Source organism: Loxodonta africana, unplaced genomic scaffold (genome assembly GCF_030014295.1).
Source record: "Loxodonta africana isolate mLoxAfr1 unplaced genomic scaffold, mLoxAfr1.hap2 scaffold_228, whole genome shotgun sequence".
NCBI lineage: Eukaryota > Metazoa > Chordata > Mammalia > Proboscidea > Elephantidae > Loxodonta > Loxodonta africana.
The window spans coordinates 94,703-118,587 of NW_026974962.1; the positions used below are offsets into that span (position 1 = coordinate 94,703).

At 38.7% G+C, this 23,885-nt stretch overlaps 1 protein-coding gene and 1 pseudogene across 1 annotated transcript in view; one reads left to right on the forward strand and one right to left on the reverse strand.

The window, feature by feature from the left end:
* Window positions 1–23,885, forward strand: part of LOC135229333 (olfactory receptor 4C6-like) — a 37,282-nt gene continuing 13,397 nt past the window's right edge. The window contains exon 1 of the mRNA XM_064278962.1: window positions 1–23,885. This exon is cut by the window's right edge and continues 13,397 nt beyond it. Within this exon, the coding sequence (XP_064135032.1) occupies window positions 15,976–16,884 (909 nt within the window). The 5' untranslated portion in view covers window positions 1–15,975 and the 3' untranslated portion in view covers window positions 16,885–23,885.
* Window positions 14,911–19,408, reverse strand: LOC135229334 (olfactory receptor 4C11-like; annotated as a pseudogene).

Genomic DNA, 23,885 nt, shown 5'->3' on the forward strand with positions numbered 1-23,885 from the left:
TATGTGTTCTTCTCTGTTTTTTCTATTTCTCAAGATCTTATAATAGAGGTCTTATACAATATTTGTCCTTTTGCCTCTGACTCATTTCGCTCAGCATAATGCCTTCCAGATACCTCCATGTTATGAAATGTTTCAGAGATTCGTCACTGTTCTTTATCGATGCGTAGTATTCCATTGTGTGAATATACCACAATTTATTTACCCATTCATCCGTTGACAGACACCTTGGTTGCTTCCAACTTTTTGCTATTGTAAACAGGGCTGCAATAAACATGGGTGTGCATATATCTGTTTGTGTGAAGGCTCTTGTTTCTCTAGGGTCTATTTCGAGGAGTTGGATTTCTGGGTTGTATGGTAGTTCTATTTTTAACTGTTTAAGATAATGCCACATGGATTTTCAAAGTGGTTGTACCATTTTACAATCCCACCAGCAGTGTATGAGAGTTCCAATCTCTCCACAGCCTCTCCAACATTTATTATTCTGTGTTTTTTGGATTAATGCCAGTCTGGTTGGTGTGAGATGGAATCTCATCGTAGTTTTAATTTGCATTTCTCTAATGGTTAGTGATCGGGAGCATTTTCTCATGTGTCTGTTAGCTGCCTGAATATCTTCTTTAGTGAAATGTGTGTTCATATCCTTTGCCCACTTCTTGATTGGGTTGTTTGTCTTTTTGTGGTTGAGTTTTGACAGAATCATGTAGATTTTAGAGATCAGGCGCTGGTCGGAGATGTCATAGCTGAAAATTCTTTCCCAGTCTGTAGGTGGTCTTTTTACTCTTTTGGTGAAGTCTTTAGATGAGCATAGGTGTTTGATTTTTAGGAGCTCCCAGTTATCTGGTTTCTCTTCATCATTTTTGGTAGTGTTTTGTATTCTGTTTATGCCTTGTATCAGGGATCCTAGGGTTGTCCCTATTTTTTCTTCCATGATCTTTATCTTTTTGTCTTTGATCCACTTGGAGTTAGTTTTAGTGCATTGTCTGAGGTATGGGTCCTGTTTCATTTTTTTGCAAATGGATATCCAGTTATGCCAGCACCATTTGTTAAAAAGACTATCTTTTCCCCAATTAACTGACACTGGGCCTTTATCAAATATCAGCTGCTCATACGTGGATGGATTTATATCTGGGTTCTCAATTCTGTTCCATTGGTCTATGTGCCTGTTGTTGTACCAGTACCAGGCTGTTTTGACTACTGTGGCTGTATAATAGCTTCTGAAATCAGGTAGAGTGAGGCCTCCCACTTTCTTCTTCTTTTTCACTAATGCTTTGCTTATCCGAGGCTTCTTTCCCTTCCATATGAAATCGGTGATTTGTTTCTCTATCACCTTAAAAATGACATTGGAATTTGGATCGGAAGTGCATTGTATGTATAGATGGCTTTTGGTAGAATAGACATTTTTACTATGTTAAGTCTTCCTATCCATGAACAAGGTATGTTTTTCCACTTAAGTATGTCCTTTTTAATTTCTTGTAGTAGAGCTTTGTAGTTTTCTTTGTATGGGTCTTTTATATCCTTGGTAAGATTTATTCCTAAGTATCTTATCTTCTTGGGGGCTACTGTGAATGGTATTGATTTGGTTATTTCCTCTTCGGTGTTCTTTTTGTTGATGTAGAGGAATCCAAGTGATTTTTGTATGTTTATCTTATAACCTGAGACTCTGCCAAACTCTTCTATTAGTTTCAGTACTTTTCTGGAGGATTCCTTAGGGTTTTCTGCGTATAAGATCATCTCATCTGCAAATAGAGATAATTTTACTTCCTCCTTGCCCATCCGGATACCCTTTATTTCTTTGTCTAGCCTAATTGCCCTGGCTAAGACCTCTAGCACGATGTTGAATAAGAGCAGTGATAAAGGGCATCCTCGTCTGGTTCCTGTTCTCAAGGGAAATGCTTTCAGGCTCTCTCCATTTAGAGTGATATTGGCTGTTGGCTTTGCATAGATGCCCTTTATTATGTTGAGGAATTTTCCTTCAATTCCTATTTTGGTGAGAGTTTTTATCATAAATGGGTGTTGGACTTTGTCAAATGCCTTTTCTTCATTAATTGATAAGATCATGTGGTTTTTGTCTTTTGTTTTATTTATGTGGTGGATTACATTAATGGTTTTTCTGATATTAAACCAGCCTTGCATACCTGGTATAAATCCCACTTGATCAGGGTGAATTATTTCTTTGATATGTTGTTGAATTCTATTGGCTAGAATTTTGTTGAGGATTTTTGCATCTATGTTCATGAGGGATATAGGTCTGTAATTTTCTTTTTTTGTAATGTCTTTACCTGGTTTTGGTAGCAGGGAGATGGTGGTTTCATAGAATGAGTTGGGTAGTATTCCGTCATTTTCTATGCTTTGAAATACCTTTAGTAGTAGTGGTGTTAACTCTTCTCTGAAAGTTTGGTAGAACTCTGCAGTGAAGCCGTACGGGCCAGGGCTTTTTCTTGTTGGGAGTTTTTTGATTACCTTTTCAATCTTTTTTTTTGTTATGGGTCTATTTAGTTGTTCTACTTCTGAATGTGTTACTTTAGGTAGGTAGTGTTTTTCTAGGAATCCATCCATTTCTTCTAGGTTTGCAAATTTGTTAGAGTACAATTTTTCATAATAATCTGATATGATTCTTTTAATTTCGGTTGGGTCTGTTGTGATGTGGTCCTTCTCGTTTCTTATTTGGGTTATTTGTTTCCTTTCCTGTATTTCTTTAGTCAGTCTGGCCAATGGTTTATCAATTTTGTTAATTTTTTCAAAGAACCAGCTTTTGGCTTTGTTAATTCTTTCAATTGTTTTTCTGTTCTCTAATTCATTTAGTTCAGCTCTAATTTTTATTATTTGTTTTCTTCTGGTGCCAGATGGATTCTTTTGTTGCTCACTTTCTATTTGTTCAAGTTGTAAGGACAGTTGTCTGATTTTGGCTCTTTCTTCTTTTTGTATGGGTGCATTTATCGATATAAATTGGCCTCTGAGCACTGCTTTTGCTGTATCCCAGAGGTTTTGATAGGAAGTATTTTCATTCTCGTTGCATTCTATGAATTTCCTTATTCCCTCCTTGATGTCTTCTATAACCCAGTCTTTTTTCAGGAGGGTATTGTTTAGTTTCCAAGTATTTGATTTCTTTTCCCTAGTTTTTCTGTTATTGATTTCTAGTTTTATTGCCTTGTGGTCTGAGAAGATGCTTTGTAATATTTCGATGTTTTGGACTCTGCAAAGGTTTGTTTTATGACCTAATATGTGGTCTACTCTAGAGAATGTTCCATGTGCGCTAGAAAAAAAAGTATATTTTGCAGCAGTTAGGTGGAGAGTTCTGTATAAGTCAATGAGGTCAAGTTGTTTGATTGTTGTAATTAGATCTTCCGTGTCTCTATTGAGCTTCTTACTGGATGTCATGTCCTTCTCCGAAAGTGGTGTGTTGAAGTCTCCTAATATAATTGTGGAGGTGTCTATCTCACTTTTCAGTTCTGTTAAAATTTGATTTATGTATCTTGCAGCCCTGTCATTGGGTGCATAAATATTTAATATGGTTATGTCTTCCTGATCAATTGTCCCTTTTATCATTATGTAGTGTCCTTCTTTATCCTTTGTGGTGGATTTAAGTCTGAAGTCTATTTTGTCAGAAATTAATATTGCTACTCCTCTTCTTTTTTGCTTATTGTTTGCTTGATATATTTTTTTCCATCCTTTGAGTTTTAGTTTCTTTGTGTCTGTGAGTCTAAGGTGTGTCTCTTGTAGGCAGCATATAGACGGATCGTGTTTCTTTATCCAGTCCGTGACTCTCTGTCTCTTTATTGGTGCATTTAGTCCATTTACATTCAGCGTAATTATAGATAAATAAGTGTTTAGTGTTGTCATTTTGATGCCTTTTTATGTGTGTTGTTGACAATTTCATTTTTCCACATACTTTTTTGTGCTGAGACGTTTTTCTTAGTCAATTGTGAGATCCTCATTTTCGTAGTGTTTGACTTTATGTTTGTTAAGTCGTTACGTTTTTCTTGGCTTTTATCTTGAGTTATGGAGTTGTAATACCTCTTTGTGGTTACCTTATTTTTTACCCGTATTTTTCTAAGTAAAAACCTAACATGTATTGTTCTATATCGCCTTGTATCCCTCTCCTTATGGCAGTTCTATGCCACCTGTATTTAGTCGCTCTTTTTGATTATTGTGATCTTTTAGATTTTGACTTCAGTGATTCCCTGTTATGAGCATTTTTTTTTTAATTAATCTTAATTTGTTTTTGTGATTTCCCTATTTGAGTTGATATCAGGATGTTCTGTTTTGTGACCTTGTGTTGTGCTGGTATCTGATATTATTGATTTTCTGACCAAACAATATTCTTTAGTATTTCTTGTAGCTTTGGTTTGGTTTTTGCAAATTCTCTAAACTTGTGTTTATCTGTAAATATCTTAATTTCGCCTTCATATTTCAGAGAGAGTTTTGCTGGATATATGATCCTTGGCTGCCAGTTTTTCTCCTTCAGTGCTCTGTATATGTCGTCCCATTCCCTTCTTGCCTGCATGGTTTCTTTTGAGTAGTGTGAACTTATTCTTATTGATTCTCCCTTGAAGGAAACCTTTCTTTTCTCCCTGGCTGCTTTTAAAATTTTCTGTTTATCTTTGGTTTTGGCAAGTTTGGTGATAATATGTCTTGGTGTTTTTCTTTTTGGATCAATCTTAAATGGGGTTCGATGAGCATTTTGGATAGATATCCTTTCGTCTTTCATGATGTCAATGAAGTTTTCTGTCAGGAGATCTTCAACTATTTTCTCTGTGTTTTCTGTCCTCCTTCCCTGTTCTGGGACTCCAATCACACGCAAGTTATCCTTCTTGATAGAGTCCCACATGATTCTTAGGGTTTCTTCATTTTTTTTAATTCTTTTATCTGATTTTTTTCGGCTATGTTGGTGTGAATTCCCTGGTCCTCCAGATTTCCCACTCTGCATTCTAATTGCTCGAGTCTGCTCCTCTAATTTCCTATTGCGTTTGTCTAATTCTGTAATTTTATTGTTCATCTTTTGGATTTCTACATGCTGTCTCTCTATGGATTCTTGCAACTTATTAATTTTTCCACTATGTTCTTGAATAATCTTTTTGAGTTCTTCAACTGTTTTATCAGTGTGTTCCTTGGCTTTTTCTGCAGTTTGCCTTATTTCGTTTCTGAGATCATCCCTGATGTCTTGAAGCATTCTGTAAATTAGTTTTTTATATTCTGTATCTGATAATTCCAGGATTGTATCTTCATTTGGGAAAGATTTTGATTCTTTTGTTTAGGGGTTGTAGAAGCTTTCATGGTCTGCTTCTTTATGTGGTTTGATATGGACTGCTGTCTCCGAGCCATCACTGGGAAACTAGTTTTTCCAGAAAATCTGCTAAAAAAATTGCAGTCAGATCCCTGTCAGAACTGCCTTTGGATTATAACTGCCGCCTTGTTCCCTGTAAGGATGAAAGTCTGAGACTTGGATCATATATGCTTGGCTGTAGCTGGTTCTGTGTTTTTAGTCCAATTAGGGATGGATTTTTGGTCCCTGGGTTTTTTCTGGTTCCTTCTCTCAGACCAGACGAGTGGATTAGGAAAAGACCAAAAGAAAAAAAAAAGGGAGGGGAACCAAAGCCGCCGCGGAGCCGGAGCCGTTCTCCCTCTGGCTCAGGAAATTCCAATGTTAATGATGCCGCCTGGGGAGGGTGGGGGTGGGATCAGAGAGATAGGAGCGTAGCACCTCGGAATATAGCCAGAGTTGCTTGTCTTGCTTGGAATGACTATTTTATCTGAGATTCCCGAGGGGCATGTCGCCTATGTGTGCTGGCTGTGTGGAGATTGCCACCGGGGATCTGGTCCACTGAAGCCGCTGTCAGATCCTCCGCTGCCAGTCCAATGCCCAGCGTTAAGGTTCCCCTGCTGGGACGCTGCACTCCCGACTCCAAAATCAGTCACTGCCTCCCGGGGACTTCTCGTCCCTCCAGCCGCGTCGCCGCGTTGCCCCCTTGGACTGGCTGGGCCCCCTCCCGGGGTTAGTTCAGGGGAGTTGAGCAGCTCCCCGTGCTTGTGCCGTGACAGCACCCAGTCAAATGCCCGGCAGCACAATTCCCCGGCTGGGACGCTGCTCTCCCAGCTCCAAGACCAGTCACTGCCTCCCAGGGACTTCTCCCACTGGCTGCATCGCCACGCCGCCTGCGCGGACCGGCTGGGCCCCCTCCCGGGGTGAGTTCGCGGGGGTAGGGCTGTGCCCCTTGTTTGCGCCATCAGCTCCCCTGGACCCTGACCTAAACCGGCCGCCAAGGTTACCTGACTGGAACGCTGGCTCCTGGCTCCAAAAACAGTTGCTGCTTCCCCATATTTGTTCATTTTTCGTCTCTAAATCTGTGTTTGTTGTTCAGGGTTCGTAGATTGTTATGTATGTCATCAGTTCACTTGTTTTTCTGAGTCTTTGTTGCAAGAGGGATCAGAGGTAGCATCTACTTAGTCCGCCATCTTGGCCCTGCCTCCAACATCCCCATTTATTTTTTCTTCTTCTTAGTTTTCTTACTTGCAGTTTCTTATTCCTTTCTGTTCAGTCCGTCTTAAACCAACTCCAGGAAAACTTTCCCTACTTCTCCACCTTAACAAAGATTTCTTAACAATAGAGCCAAGGACCTCCACATTGCTAAATCCAATGGTCAATTTTCAGCCATCATTTTGCTAGATCTATCAGCAATATTGGAAATAGCTGATCACTTTTACTTCCTTGATATATTCACTTGGTTTCTGATATCACACAGTTTCTTGGTTTTCCTTCTACTTCATGTGTCACTCCTCATTCTCCTTTGTGAGTTCTGCCTTTTTCACTTCACCATTCAAAGTTATAGAGTGCACCAGGGCTCAGTCATTGGTCCTAACTTTTTTCTTCTGTCAGTACATACTGCTTCAGTAAATGCATCCAATCCTGTAGTCTTAAAAGTTATTCAAATGCTGAATACTCAAAAATTTATGCCTGCATTCCAGACCATGCTCCCTAACTCCACACTTACATACATCTAACCATGTGTTCAAATCTTCACTTAGATATCCAAGAATATTATGTTTTCTAATTGAACTACTGGAAGCAGCAGTCAAGAAATCAAAACACGCATTGCCCTGGGCAAATTGCCTGTAAGAGGTCTCTTTAAAGTGTTAAAAAGCAAAGATGTCACCTTGAGGACTAAGGTGCACCTGACCCAAGCCACGGTGTTTCCAATCATCTCATACACATGCGAAAGCTGGACAATGAATGAGGAAGACTGGAGACGAATTGATGCCTTTGAATTGTGGTATTGGTGAAGAATATTGAATATACCATGGACTGCCAAAAGAATGAACAAATCTGTCTTGGAAGAAGTATAACCAGAATGCTCCTTAGAAGCAAGGAGGGCAAGATTACGTCTCACATACTTTGGACATGTTATAAGGAGGAATCAGTCCCCAGAGAAGGACGTCATGCTTGGTAAAGTAGAGGGTCAGAAAAAATGAGGAAGATCCTCAAAGAGATGCGTTGACACAGTGGCTGTGACAATCGGCTCAAGCATAACAACAACTGTGAGGTTGGTGCAGGACTGAGTAGTGTTCTGTTGTGCATAGGGTTGCTATGAGTTGGAACCGACTCAACAGCACCTAATAACAACAACAATAACAATTGAACTACTAAAAATGACAAAAGTCCCAATTGTTACTGATAATTAGAAGTTGTAGCAGAAATAAGATTAAAAGGTCAGGGGCCTCTTTTTTTATATACTTTTTATTGTGCTTTAAGTGAAAGTTTACAAATCAAGTCAGTCTCTCACGTAAAAACTTATATACACCTTACTACATATTCCCAATTACTCTCCCCTCAATGAGACAACCCACTCCCTCCTTCCACTCTTTCTTTTCACGTCCATTTTGCCAGCTTCTAACCCCCTCTACCCTCCCATCTTGCCTCCAGGCAGGAGATGCCAACATTGTCTCAAGTGTCCACCTGATCCGAGAAGCTCACTTCTCATCAGCATCCCTCTCCAACCCATTGTCCAGTCCAGTCCATGTCTGACGAGTTGGCTTCAGGAATGGTCCCTGTCCTGGACCAACAGAAGTTTTGGGGCCATGACCACGAGGGTCCTTCTAGTCTCAGTCAGACTATTAAGTCTAGTCTTTTTATGAGCATTTAGGATCTGTATCCCACTGTTCTCCTGCTCCCTCAGGGGTTCTCTGTTGTGCTCCCTGTCAGGGCAGTCATCGGTTGTAGCCAGGCACCATCTAGTTCTTCTGGTCTCAGGATGATATAGTCTCTGGTTCAAGTGGCCCTTTCTGTCTCTTGGGCTCGTAATTGCCTTGTGTCCTTGGTGTTCTTCATTCTCCTTTGATCCAGGTGGGTTGAGACTCATTGATGCATCTTAGATGGCCACTTGCTAGTGTTTCAGACCCCAGATGCCACTCTTCAAAGCGGGATCCAGGATGTTTTCTTAATAGATTTTATTATGCCAATTGACTTAGATGTCCCCTGAAATCATGGACCTCAAAACCCTGCCCCTGCTTCCCTGACCTTCGAAGGTCAGGGGCCTCTTTTAACCTTCTGATGACATATCCTGCCTAAGAACTTGGAATACAGACAAGGGCAAGTCAAGGGTCAGTACTGGAGAAGCATCAACGATATGTCACATTTAATCCAGGGCATAAAAGAGAGTTAAAAGAACATCTAAAGAACAATATCAAAGCTAAAAAAATGGGAATCCTAGTGAAAATCACCAAGAGCTCAGTAAAGAGGTGCTAAAACAATTATGAACGAGACACAAGAAAAATAAACTGGCAACAGCAAATCCGGGAAGGACAAGACTCTAGGAGAAAATGTAAGTCAATTTGAGAGCCTCAGGGAGAAAATCTTGATAGCTTGCGAATGCTTTTAAGGTACCACCTTTTCCTTTCTATTTCTGTTGCGGAACCACTCATGGGTAACAATTGCCGTCAGATAACTTCTTGTGCTTTATAAAGAAATTATTCCAAAGGGGAGGAGAAAAAAAAAAAAGAAGAAAGATAAAAGTATATGCCTGTCTTACATGAAAGTATGGGTTAAACTTCATATTTAACTAAGAAATGCCATTTTGGGGTCATTTAAATGAGAGAATGAACTCAATTTTATTGAACAGACACTTCAGAAGATATTTTACAAACATTAGCTAGTAATTCTTACAACGTTATGATATAATTACTAACCCTGTCTTAAAAACAAAAACAATCGATGTCAAGTCTGTTCCGGCCCCACGTGTGTCAGAGTAGAACTGTGCTCCATAAAGCTTTCAATGTCTGCGACGTTTCAGAAGTAGATCCCAAGGACTTTCTTCTGAGCTCTTCTGAGTGGACTCAGACCACCGGTCTTTCAGCTAAACACTTAATCATTTGCTCTACCTAGGCAGTTTAACTTCATCTGACTTGTAAGTAAAATGAGGTCATTTGAGGTTAACCGGATTTCCAAGTCTTTTGGATAGTGTTTGGACTCTTTCCACAATGCTATTTTGATCCTTTACATGATTGTGAAATAACAGAAATGCAGGGATGACCCTGGGCCACATTATAAAAATTGTCTTTGTTTCTTCCTCTATCATCTGGAAAATTTTCTTCACATTAAGCTCTTCCTTGATTCTCATCTTTGTAGGCAACCCATCCTCACTTAGTTCCTTTTGCCAAAGGGAAAAAAAAATTAATAATTTTATTCCCACCAAAGTAAATATGTTACTTATATTTGGAAAAGAAGTGTGATTGTTAGGATAGCAATCAATTCAAAAGAATAAACAGTGAATGATAAAATTTGAGATGATATGGGACACAGATCGATAGAAAACTTTAAGACTCAAGTCACACAAAGGGGTTGGCTGAGTATTTCCTCTGTCTGGTATGAGTCAGAATCCACTCAATGGCAATGGATTATGGTATGAGAATAGCTTCCTTGAAGAATAAATACTGGTTCTTCACAGTAACTTTTCCCATATTATGTACTCAGATATTAATCATGTTTTTAAGAAAAAGGACTGTTTGATCAAATAGGCTGAAGATCAAAGAAGAACTGACAACTTTGAATTACGGTGTTGGTAAGGAATATTGAATATACCATGGACTGCCAAAAGAATGAAAAAATCTGTCTTAGAAGAAGTACAGCGAGAATGCTCTTTATAGCCAAGGATAGTGAGACATTGTCTTACATACTTTGGACGTGTTATCAGGAGGGACCAATCCCTGAGGAAGGACTTCATGCTTGGTAAAGTAGAGTGTCAACAAAAAGGAGGAAGACCTTCAATGAGATGGACGGACACAGTGGCTACAACAATGGGCTCAAGCATAGCGACGATTGTGATAATGGTGCAGGACCAGGCAGTGTTTCACTTTGTTGCATAGCGTCACTATGAGGGAATCGACTTGACGGCACCTAACAACAACAACTTGTGTATTTACTTTTTTTTTTCTTAACATATGTCTATTCTTCCATGTTCTACATACTGTACCGCTGCTGCTGTTGTTAGTTGTTGTCAGATCGGTTTCAACTCATGTTGACCCTGTATGTGCACAGTAGAACTGTTCCATAGGGTTTTCAAGGCTGTGACTTTTCGGAAGCAGATCACCAGGTCTGTCTTGTGAGGAGCCTCTTGGACAGGTTCAAATGGTCAACCTTTCTGCTAGTTGTGTATCACTTAGCCATTTGCACCTCCCAGAGATTCATGTACTATACAAATCAGAAGTACAGAAAGGTCAAAGTTTTCTTACTGGTTATATTCTAGTTAGGTGCAGATAAATAATAAGCAAATGAAAGCTAAATGAAAGATATAATCAGATAATGACAAATGTGATAAAGGAAATAAAAGAAGGTTTTTTTTTTTTAGTGTCATGGGGCTTGAAAACAAATAAAGAAGACTGAAGAAGAATTGATGCCTTTAAATTATGGTGTTGGTGAAGAACATTAAATACATCGTGGGCTTCCAGAAGAACAAACACATCTGTCTTGGAAGAAGTACAGGCAGAATGCTCCTTAGAAGTGAGGATGGTGAGACTTTGTCCTATGTACTTAGTACGTGTTATCAGGAGGGACCCGTCCGTGGAGAAGAACATCATACTTGGAAAAGCAGAGGGTCAGCAAAAAAGAGAAAGACCTTTAAGGAGTTGAACTGACACAGTGGCTGCAAGAGTAGGCACAAATAAAGAAACTATTTTGAGAATGATCCAGGACCGGGCAGTGTTTCGTTCTGTTGTATATAGGCTCACTATGAGTTGGAACTGGATCAACAGCACCTAACAACAACAGTGTGATAGAGAGGGATTGGATGCATATGTGAATAGTCATTAATATAACAGCTGAGTTAGAATTTTCAAGAATTTACTATATAGAAACTCATATTACTCTCTCCCCATTCTTCCCCACCAAGAGAAGTTGATTCTAACCCATATCTAAACGGCTCTGGTGACCATGGGGTAACTTCAGACCCCATGTCTGATGGGGTAATATCAGACAATTTGTAAAAAATGATTCTACAGCAAAAATAAGTCTATGGATAATCTTTGAGGATTAGATTCTGAAAATTGAAATAATCATCCTAACTCTGATAACCTTATAAGGTGTTGAAGATAAAAAAGTTAATGTAAATGAAATCACTTTATAAGATGGAGAAGGAATGAAAATTGTAACCTATTATTCCAAAAATAGAAAAACAATATTAATTGAAAATGCCATTTATTAATAAATTAGAAAAAATTAAATATATTTTTATGCCCGGGTACAAATTTTCTGACCCTGATGGTGGCCCTCCAGGAACAGATATTACTTCTGTGTGGGAGGTCGAATCCAGAGATGGGATTTGACTCAGGTTCCTTCCTGTTGCTATATTCTAACTATTTAAAATTGTGGCCATTCTGTAATTGAGATACACATCACAGTGCATGAACAAATGACTGAATTGTTAACATTGTGGTCTAGGTTTCTGCATGTTGGCCTGGTCTTAGTGACATTCTGCTTCTGAGAACACCCTATTATTAAGGTGGGTGAATGGGAATTCACTGGGGTGGGGATTAGCCTCTGTCAGTGGAGATCTAGCCTCGAGGGCTACAACTGAATGGTATAAATCTGTGCCTTGTCACAGCTGTTCAAACATGCCCTCTGCCCTCTTATATCCCAAAGGAGAGCATTGGATCCATGATGTATCTTCTGAGAAACTGAACAAAAACAGTTTCTACTTTGATCTTAACATACAATCCGCTGAGATTCAAAAGAGACCTGAATGATTCAGTAAATTCTCTGCTTGGCTCCCTCGTCAGCAATCCTTTTTAATTGGAAAGAATATAAATAAATCCCTTGGTAAAACAGAATGTACACTTCTTCATTAGATTCATAGATACCTACAACTTCTGCTTTAAATCTCTCTTCAAAAGCAATAAAAATCGTAGTTCGACAAATTTGACCAGTATTTAATGATTGGATGGCTTTTCTCCATTTATATCCTGGACAGCTTACTTCCACAGTAAGAAAAACTAAGCTGGAATCATTTCACCTGGTTCTTGGACTCTCTGGAGAAGTTGCTTTATGCGAACGAATCTTGGGTGAGATAAGATCTTGGATTAGACTTGAAATGATTAGAGTCTTTATTTCTACAACTTTCCACTTTTGACCAACTCTAAAAACTAAGCTCTAAGTGTTAACTTTATTAATGTATTCTTTTTCCTAAAATTAGTGATGTTTAGAGGGTAATGCTTAAATTTTAGATTGACAGTTTTAATTTAGGAATGAGCTGAATTTTTGTATTTCTTTATAGGTAAAACAAAACAACTACAAAATTTTCTTATAAGCAGGTTTACCTCTAGGAATGACGGTGGTGGTGGTGACAGTGGTGATGGCAATGACAAAGATAGCAGTGGTGGCAGTAGTAATGATTGTGGTGGTGGCAGTGTTGGTGATGATACTGGTGTTGGTGGTAATGGCAGTAGTAGTTGCAGTGTTGGCGACGACAGTGGTGACCACAGTGATGAAGGTGGTGGTAGTGGTGGGGACTGCCTTGGTAATGCTGGTGGTTTGGTGACGGTGAGGATAGAGGTAATTTAGGAGCATTCTGTGGAAACACTGAGAAATTATTGTAGATTCCAATACCAAAAATTAAAACATTATTGCCACTTCCGTTCTACAAAATTCTGCTGGAGTTAGTTACAAACCCACAAATTTGCCATTAATTTTTATGAAAACAAAGCAAAACATGGGGTAATATATGCACTAAAGAGGTTACTTTAAAGTACTTTAACGGTAAGAGAAAAACCTAGCTTGATACTCAGGAAGCTTCAGAGCTACAAGTCCACTGACTATATAAAACTGACAGTCCAAGTGCAATCACTAGAGCCATCTAGGTACTTAGATTTCGATGGAGGTATTATATATAGCCCAGGTGAATTCAGAAAGAAATATCAGCTCCAGAGTCCAGCTTCCTGGATTCAAAAGCAGGCTATATTATGCAGTAACTCTGTGGACTCAAGGAAGTGAACAAGTCACTATGCTTAATAAATGTTATTGTTATTACAGTTATTATTTTGAGATGAGTACATCGATTATTGACAAATCTACTTAGAGAAAGAATAATTGTCCTTTATGAAAGGAGTTTAAATGTTTACTTACTAAAAATTCTTCTGAATTATATTCTGATAAAGAATGCATGCTTCTATAATAATAAAAATAATACAAATGAAAAGGAATTGATATAAACAAGAAAGACAAAACTGATAGAAACATAAAAGCTGTCTAATACCTTATTGTCAGGCATGACCATTTTGTAAGGAGAATTTACCAATATCTTTTTTTTTTATCCAAGTGGATCCCTGGTGGCACAGTGGATAAGAGCAACAGCTGCTAATCAAAAGGCTAGCAGTTCAAATCCATCAGCCGCCCCTTGGAAAACGTTTGGAGTAGTTCTACTCTGTCCTGCAGTGTTCTGAGTTGGAATCAACTTGACGGCAATGGGTTTGGTTTGGTTATCCAAGTGTAAAATGTTCCTATCCTGTGATTTTACAATTCTATTGCAGAAACTCACTTTACAGAAATACTTAAATCTATTGCTATATATCTTTACCTGTATCTATATTGTTATAACCTGGCCCAGTTGCTGTCTAGTTGATTCTGACTAACAGTGACCCTAAAGGACGTGGTAGAACTGCCTCACAGGGTTTCCAAGGAGCATCTGGTGGATTCCAACTTACCATCTTAGCTCTTAACCACTGTGCCAAAACTCATAGCAACCCTGTAAAACAGAGTAGAGCTGCCCCTATAGAGTTTCCAAGGAGCACCTGGAAACTGTTCAGCAGCTGCAGGTCTGAACCACTATGCAACCAGGGTTTCCCTGATATAGTCATAGATATATCAATACAAGACATTCACTGTAGCATTGTAGCAGCAGAAAATTGGGAATATTATAAATCTCCTTATACTGACCTGGAATGTTGTCAATGATAAATCATTGATTAAAATTCAATGTACAGTGCATTTGCATACATGATGCCAGCAATGTTTATATAAATTTATATTATTAAAATGCATTTATAAATATGCAAATTCAATATTTCTAAATAAAAATGCAAATCTGGAAGGATAAATGACTTTTAGCTAATTACACAGCTAAAAAGCGTTCCAGAAGTCGAAATTAGAACCTGATGTACATAACTCTAAGACCTTAGCTTTCTGTTCTGCCCTGAACCATGTCTCTTATCCCTCCTTCTGGGTCTTTGCACATGCTGTCCCCCTGCTGGGAATAGCCTTTGTCTAGCTTTAAAACTTCAATAATTTACTTTTCTTTCATTTCTTCAGTTATCACTTATTTCTTTGTCATTATTTTAAATTTACTAGGTCTGCCCTTATTTAAGGAAACAAGCCACATCTGATGCTTTTTATTGTTCAAATTTGCAGCATCCTCTGAGTTTTTAAAATACTTGTTGTCTGCTTAAATAATTAGGGAATAAGAGGGAAGTGGACTGACAAAGAAAAAGAAAAATGTTAACTAAGATTGTCCCTTTCTTCATTTGAGCGGTCTTTCGAAAATGTTCTTCAGTGAACCATTGTGGAAAGAGAAAAGAAATATCACAAAAGTAGCTGAGGGTTGTGATTCAGAGCTGAATTGGAAATTTGGGGTATGGTTTGATCCTTGATTATGGCTGAAGCAAGTCTAGAAATACAAATGTTTACCGACTAAAGCTGATAGCTGTCATCATTGAGTCTGACTGACAGAGAAATAATAGCCAGTCCCTGATATCAAATCCACTCTCAAGCCTGGAGAAAGGGCTAATACTAGTATTCTCTATTCAGTTCAGAGTTCACTGCCGTTTCCTTTTGTTCTATAAAATATCATTAATTGTATTGGTGCCCACTTCATCTTTAGTAATCTATTAAGAACCTTGAGAAATGTGAAGTCCCAGGTGATACAGTTTATGGCCTCGGCTGCAAACCAAAAGGTTAGAGGTTTGAATACACCCAGAGATACCTCGAAAGAAAGGCCTGGCAATCTATTTCTGAAAAATCAGCCATAGAAAACCCTATTGCTCACAGTTCTACTCTGACATTCATGGGGTCACCATGAGTCAGAATCTACTCCATGGCATCTGGTCTAGACTTTGGTTGGCAAGTAACTGTCACTATGTTGAGAGCATTATGAATTTCCCCTGAGATTCATTCTGTCAGAGATATGTGAGAAATAAAGCTGTCCAGCTTCCACTAGAATCCACAGGTATCTTTTAAAAATGTAAGCCTGATTTATAATTCAGGCTATTTACAATTAAGAAATTATAATACTCTTTTGTTTTATACTCTCCCTTGGTTTCCCATTGCCCTCAGAAATTCCTTGCCTTGTCCTAAAATTCTCTGGTTTACCTGGTTACTGCCTCTACCTCTCCAAACACACATTGAGCCAAATGAATGACGCCAAATAGTCACTAACTATAAACACTATGTTGCTTTTTTAGATTTTCCGACTCTCAGCCAGCGCTCATATCAGTACCTGGTAAATGCGAAACCAAAACAATGTGACTGAATTCATTCTTTTGGGTCTTACGAAAAACCCAGAGCTGAGGAAAATATTTTCTGCTGTGTTTCTAATCATGTATGTTGTCACCATGTTGGGAAACCTACTCATTGTGGTAACTATGACTGCAAGTCAGAGTCTGAGGTCACCTATGTATTTTTTCCTTACTTCCTTGTCCCTCATGGATGCCATCTTTTCTTCTGTCGTCGCCCCCAAGATGATTGTGGATTCCCTCTCTGAGAGCACTACCATCTCCCTCAAAGGCTGTATGACCCAGCTCTTTGCAGAACATTTCTTTGGTGGAGTGTCAATCATCCTTCTCATTGTGATGGCCTATGACCACTATGTGGCCATCTGTAAGCCCCTGCACTACAGGACCATCATGAGTTCTCGGATGTGCTGCCTGCTGCTGGGAGGGGCCTGGGTGGGAGGATTTTTGCATGCAATGATACAGCTTCTCTTCATGTACCAAAAACCTTTCTGTGGTCCCAATGTCATTGATCACTTTATGTGTGACTTGTTTCAGTTGCTGACACTGGCCTGCATGGACACCTGCGTCCTGGGCCTCTTGGTCATCCTCAATAGTGGGGTGATGTGCGTGACCATCTTTCTTATCCTCATTGTCTCCTACATGATCATCCTCTGCTCTTTGAAGTCTTATAGCTCTGAAGGATGGCGCAAAGCCCTGTCTACCTGTGGCTCCCACCTCACAGTGATTGTCTTGTTCTTTGTGCCATTTGTTTTCTTGTACGTAACACCTGTGGCCACTTATCCCATAGACAAGGCAATGGCTATGTCGGAGTCTATCATCACACCCATGTTAAATTCCTTGATCTACATCCTGAGAAGCACAGAGGTGAAAAATACCATGAAGAAACTTTGGATGCAATGAGAGACTTTAGATGGCAAGTAACTGTCATCATGCTGAAAACATTATGAGTTTCTCCTAAAGAGAAGTCATTCTTTCCAAGATGTGTGAGAAATAAAACAGCCCAAGTTCCAGAAGAATCCAGAGGGATCTTTTAGAAATACAAGTCTGATTTATTGTTTAGGATATTTACAACATAGAAATTATGATACTGATTTTCAAGGTTTCTTTTCTTCCTCCTAATCTCATCCTTGTGGTGGTTACCCTTTCCCCTTTAGCCTTCCCAGGTCAGTCCTTTTACCTCACTACTGGAACTCCATTATCAGATCTAAGAGCTATAATTCATTTTGTAGTTTTTCCTGTTTACAGGTAAAGTTTAACTATACAAACTTTTGTCCATAAAATGTACCTTTCACATGTGTGCACACAAGTTATTTCTCAAATTCGAGTACTGTGTAAGCCCTTCCTAAGGAGAAATCAGTTCTTTTGAATTTCGGCAATGATACGAATCATGATTTCACATTTCTAATGTAACGAGGTGTTAAGATTGAAATTTTGGCTACACATGATAAGTGAAATTACAAAGTGCGTTCCAGATCACACCATACCTGCTACTACAGTGAAGGCAGTGAATGATGAAGATAAGAACCCTCACAACTAAGTAAAGAATATGAAACCTGGTCAGTATAAACTGGAAGAGTGGTTTGTGAGAACAGCTTTGGATGTAGAGAATTCCCCTGCCCCACCATGGGAGTAGAGGTATGCCTGCCTCTCATGTCGGTACTCGTTTCTCTGATGTTTCTGTGGAAGGACATGTTTGGAGTTACCTACTCTGCCATTTGGCTGACATCACCTCCTACTTTAATTTTTAATTGTCTGTCAACCAGAGGTCATAGTACCTTAAAATTCCAGTCAAGTACCTTAAAATTTGTTTGTATTTGTGAGTGTGTGTGCATTTACACATACATGTGTACGTGCATGCTGAAAGGGCACTTCTAGAGAGTGCTATTCTGACAGACTAGCATATGATCCTCCACATTGGTGGCTGCAGGGACTGAGATCAGAAAAATCTAGGCAGAAAGAGAGACTTAGTGGTATCAGCACAGGATTGCCCAGTAGGGCAGGCTCAGCTACAGGTGTCCAATGTATCATCTTCAAGGAGCATCCTATCAAATGCTCATACTGGCAAAATGACAATCTGAATTCTGCAACTTTCCAGTCTCCTACAGATTGGCTCATGTTGACCAAATTCATATGGTACTAGAAAAAGATTTGTAAAAGGAATTTGGTGGACACACATGCACACGATTATCCTGTGATTAGTCAGCACATTTCTTTCTGGAGAAAAATGTCTACAAGAAGTTAAATTACCAAGTGAAAATGGTCAGGTGTTGATAGAATCCAAGTAAGGCTCATTATAGGTTGTTTACAATGGTTATGAGCTTTAAGTACTCATAGTCTAATGCAGTCCTCTCAGAATATTAAATGTGTATATAATGGACCAATAACATGTTGATATACATTGACTGCTTCCTGTTAGGACTGTTTCCTGTTAGGAGTATTTCACCTTTCCTGTCCATGTAACAAAAACTAATGTGTTAAGGAAGTGTAAATTAAATACACCATATTTATCAGCTGAAGTCATAATTTGCTACGCCATAACTTTTTCATGGCATTTTTCACTTCTGCATTCCTCAGTATATATATCAGAGGGTTGAGAAAGGGTGTCCCAATTGTATAAAACACAGCCACCATCTTGTCCACTGGAAATGTAGCTGGTGGGTGTGTGTACATGAATATACATGGACCAAAAAACATGACTACCACAATAAAATGGGAGATGCAGGTAGAAAGAGCTTTTCACCTTCCTTCTGCACTGTGGTTTCTCAGAGAGTATCAAATGACAACATAGGATATAAGCAAGAGCGTGAAACTCATCATGCATATGGCCCCACTATTGGACACAGCAGCAAACTTATCACATAGTGTCCATGCAGGCAAGTTTCAACAAGGGCTGCAAGTCACACAAATAGTTATCAATCACATTGGGACCACAGAAGGACAATATCAAAGCCAAGGAAATCTGTATTGAAGAATGGATACAAGATCCCACCCAGGCCAGAATCACCAGCACACCACAGACACCTGCTCATGGTGGTTGTTTATATTGCAGCAGCTTTCAAATGGCCACATAGTGATCAAAAGCCATGAGGATGAGCACAAATATCTCCATACACCCAAAGAAATGGGCTGCAAAGACCTGAGTCATGCGCTCACGGTAGGAAATGGTCTTCTTCTAGGATAGAGCATCCGCAATCAACCTGGGTGCCGTAGTTGTAGAAAAGCAGACATCAGCAAAGGACGGGTAGAATAGGAAAAAGTACTTGGGACTCCCAAGGGTATGACTTGTCTTAATAGTCACCACAATGAGAAAATCCCCCAGCAGAGTCAAAAGGTAAAGAATCAAGAAGATTCCAAATATTGCTTTCTGCTTTTCAGCATCCTGTGTCAACCCAAACAGAATGAATTCGGTCACACTGTTATTCATCACTATGTAAGTGGCTGTAGGTGGGATGAATTTGACAAAGGTTTAATCTGCAGAGAGAAAAAAAGTGACATTTTGGGAAAATCATTTGGCTAAACTCTGAATTAATTGGTTCTGTTCCATGTTCTGTTACCTCCAATTACCTTTGGCGTGCACCAAAATTCCCCAGGAATCTTTGTAAATCTACAGATGCACAGACCTCTCCCAGATTTATCTGTTGATTCATTTAGAAACTGTCTGATTGGCCCAGCACTTTTGTATTTTTTGAATAAAAAAATTATATATATATATATATATGCCTCCTTTACAAACTTTGATTTTTTACCAAGACTGAGAACTATAAAACTTGTTCTTTCCCTGGGCAAGTGACTTAACTGCTTTGAAACTTGGCCTTCATATGAAAAATGAAGTACCAATATCTGCTCTACCTTATTCTGAGTTATCATGAGAATTTAAAAAAAGATTTACACACAGACATTTACATGACTATGTGTTTGATGGAAACCCTGGTGGCGTAGTGCTTAAGTGCTACGGCTGCTAACCAAAGGGTCGGCAGTTCAAATCCGCCAGGCTCTCCTTGGAAACCCAATGGGGCAGTTCTACTCTGTCCTATAGGGTGGCGATGAGTCGGAATAGACTTGATGGCACTGGGGTTTTTTTTATATGTTTGATGCATTATGCATCTTATCTATGTGCTTTGAAATCTGAAAAACACCATTCCAATGTAATTAAGCAATAATTTTATTGTTGGAGAATTCCTTCTTAAGAACATATTTTCAGTTCTGTTGACTCATTTTTGTGTCTATTATCCCTGGCTCTTTAGGATCTTGAGTGGTATATGCTTTACAACTAAACTGTTTTGACAATTTATCATCTATGCCTCTAGTAGTCAAGATGTGAGCTTCTCTGATGTTCATGACATAATGAATGTCTGGATGATGTTTGTCTTACTTATCTAGTGCTGCTAGGATAGAATTACCACAAATAGGTGCCTTTAACAAACAGGGGGCTAGAAGTTTGAATTCAGGGTGCTTTCTGTCTCTGTTGGCTCAGAGGAAGGTCCTCGTCTCTTTGAGCTTCTGTTCCTGGGTAATCTTCATGTGGCTTAGTATCTTTCCTCCCCTATCTTGCCTTCCCAGCTTTCTTGTTTCATCTGTTTTATCACTAATTCTGTCTCATTAACATAAAAAAGACAACCCATCCCCAAATAGGAATATAACCACAGGCATAGAAGCTAGGATTTACAACACGTTTTGGGAGGGTGCAATTCAACCCACAGCGATGCTTTTGGTTGGCATGATGGAGGGAAACTACTCTTTATCTTTGTCTTGAACTTATTCCCTTAACTTAGCTTTAAAATAGAATATTGAGCTTCTCTATCTATAAATTTGACTTGCATATACTTTCTAATATTCTAACAACCTCAGTATTGTTTTTACTCATATATAACCTTCTTTATTCTGAATTCCCCAGGATACTTCTTCTAAAAACTTTATTTGGAGATCATTAATAAAGTAAGACATTATGCAATATGTACTAGAAGAGAAGAAACCACATGCAGAGAGAAAAGCACAAATTTCTCAAGGATAGATTGAAAAAAAAAGTGAAGAATTCAAAATTATGTAAAAAGTGAGCTATAATTTTAACTGGAAAGATCCAAGTTCCAAACCAAGTTCTATTAGATGTAAACTTTCAGACTTAGAACTGAGAGGAGATATGTTAGCAGAGTGATCAATACATAGAGTCTGAAGTCACATTGTCTAGTTTCAAACCTCACCCCACTGTTCATCAGAGGTGTGACATTTAACAAGTTCTTTGATATCTCTGTGCTTTGTTTTCTTCATCTGTAAAACAGAAATAATAAAATAATATATGCTTTAAGGTTGCTGCGAAGATTAAATAACTTGACTTAATCAGATTATTAGATGCCAGTACTCAGTACCCATAATAAGAGTGGTTATTTTCATTATGATTTTCACTACTGGATTTACAAGAGAGATTTTCCATTTTTCAAGAATATTAATTCAAATTTTTTATATATCCATAATAAAGCTATACCATTGCATTAAAATATTAAGTTCCTTTGCTGAGTGGCTGAAATCATATCAGCACTGTGGATGACAATAGTTTTCTTATGATGATCAGAAGCTAGGATTGAGAGTTCTAAATATCTCTAAGACATAAAAAAGAGAAACATCAATCAAAAGTATGTAATAGCATCATTACAAGGGACCCATGATAAGAGGAAAGCAGAGATAAAACAAGATCTTGGTAGTGAACAGTTTGGAATCAAAAGCAAAGGAATGTGGGCATTTAGATGACAAGAAATGAAATAAAAAATTTAGTGGTGGTAAGGCACATGCTATATTAAGAAAACAGATCAGTATGAACCCTCTAGTTTGGTCAGACTCAAAAGCTGTGGTAGAAAAGTTGGAAAAGTAAGTCGCCTTCGTAGCTGAAGGCCATAAAAGCCAAGTTATAAATATCTGATATTCTCTATTGGCAAAGTAGAAAATTTGGAGGCATAAAAACATAACAGCACCTTCTATTAAGATTTATCAGGTACCTACTCCAAGTTGTTTAATGGAATTTAGCCATCTTTTTTTTTTTTTTAACTGAATTTAGTCCATTTGAACTTTGAGCTTTTCTATAACAAAGTGCCTATCTTCTTCAAGATTCTGGAGACCTACTGAAGACTTTCTTTCCGTCCCTGCACTTAGAAAGTCAATGGAGAGGATTCAAGTAGATTCACTGTAAAACACCAAATGAAATCCGTTGCCATGGAGTTAATTTAGACTTCTGACAACTCCGTGTGTTACAGAGTAGGACTGCTCCCGAGGGTTCTCTGGGTTGTAATCCTCACAGAAACAGTTCACCAGGACTTTCTTCCACGGTGCCACTGGGTGGGTTTAAACTGCCACCCTGTAGGTTACTAGACAAGCACAGACCCTGTACACTGCCCAGGGATCTGGATTCACTGTAGCCTCAACAAAATAGAGACTGGCTCTGAAGTTATCCCAAATATGATTCATCAGTGGCTTCAGACTTGTCACTTCCTTTCTTAAAGAAGGATCCAAAGTGCTAACTCTCAACTCATCTCTGTGGGAGGCAAAAAACATGTAGGGAGCCCAGAGAGGTGGATTATAATCTCATCTATGTCTTTAAATGTCACTTGACCTTGGTCAAGTTGGTTCGTACCTAAGCCTGAATATCCTTACTTTCATTGAGGGCGCTCAAGAAAATAATTTTCCTCTCAATTTTAACATAAGAACCTTGTCACACAGTAGAGCAGTCATTAAAATTTAAATAAAAAGTCTCACACAATTAGATGAAATAAAAACAGTATGTATTGCTATACTCGTGTAGGTTTTCACTGTGAGAATGATTAACTCATGCTTAACAAAAATACAGACTGGGATATAATAAAATGGATAGTTCTGGAATTCTTTAAGTGGATTCTCACAAGCTTTTACTGAGATGCCTGTTCTACATTTCTAAACAGCGAAGGAGAACATAAATTCAGCAATCCCCTCTCCCTCATTTTACCCCATTGTCATCCCTTAAAAACACGAAGTTCGCATTCAAAAAAATGTGATGAGTCATAAATAAAATGGTTACTATGATTTTAATAATCTCTGTCTGCGGTGCTCATCATGGCTTTCAAGCCCTCCAGCTCTGTAACAGAATCTTGCTTTTTACTTTTCTTCTCCGGACTTCTGCCAATGCATGCTCCAGTCAAGTCTGACACTTAATGTTTCTCATTAGTATACCCAGACCATCTCATTCCGATTTTTTCACATCCGACGTCAGCTGAACACCCCTACCTCTGCTACAACCTAAACTTTCATTTCTACCTATGGAGAGAGTACCCAGTTCAAAAAACATCTCCTCAGAGAAGCCTATCTGTATTTCCCCAAGTCACTCTCTTGCTAGTGGCCTTCCACAGCCCAAAACTAAATATTTGTTGAATCATGTAGTCCCTGATTATATTCTTCTCTCATTTTTGCTTCAACATCTTTTGTCCATTGATTTTATAATATCGCATGAGTTAAGTAAGGCAAGTTAGCTTTTTTCTACTTTGTGCACTTTGTGTTAAGCTGGGAGGCAGAGTTTAGCAGAGAGCAGTTAGAGTAAATCCAAGACCAAAACCAGTCTTTGGTCTCCATAGCATTCTCTCTAACACTTCACCCTACACTGCCGTACAAAACATCAGTCTCCAGCTATCCAAATAGAGCCAACACAAAGCCCAGGAAACATAAACAGGTAAAGAAGGAAGCTGCTGGCGTGTTCATGCATGGAAATTCCAGAATGGGTAAAACAAAGAGATCAGCATTTTATGTTCATACTTGAAAAATAATACTGAGGAGGGGGTAAAGAAAAAAAAAAAGAGTCAGATCAAAAGGGAAAAAAATAAGTCATTGTGGCTAAGAGAAGGAGGAAGGATCAGGATGGGGATAAAAGGGAGAAATCCCTAGGGCAA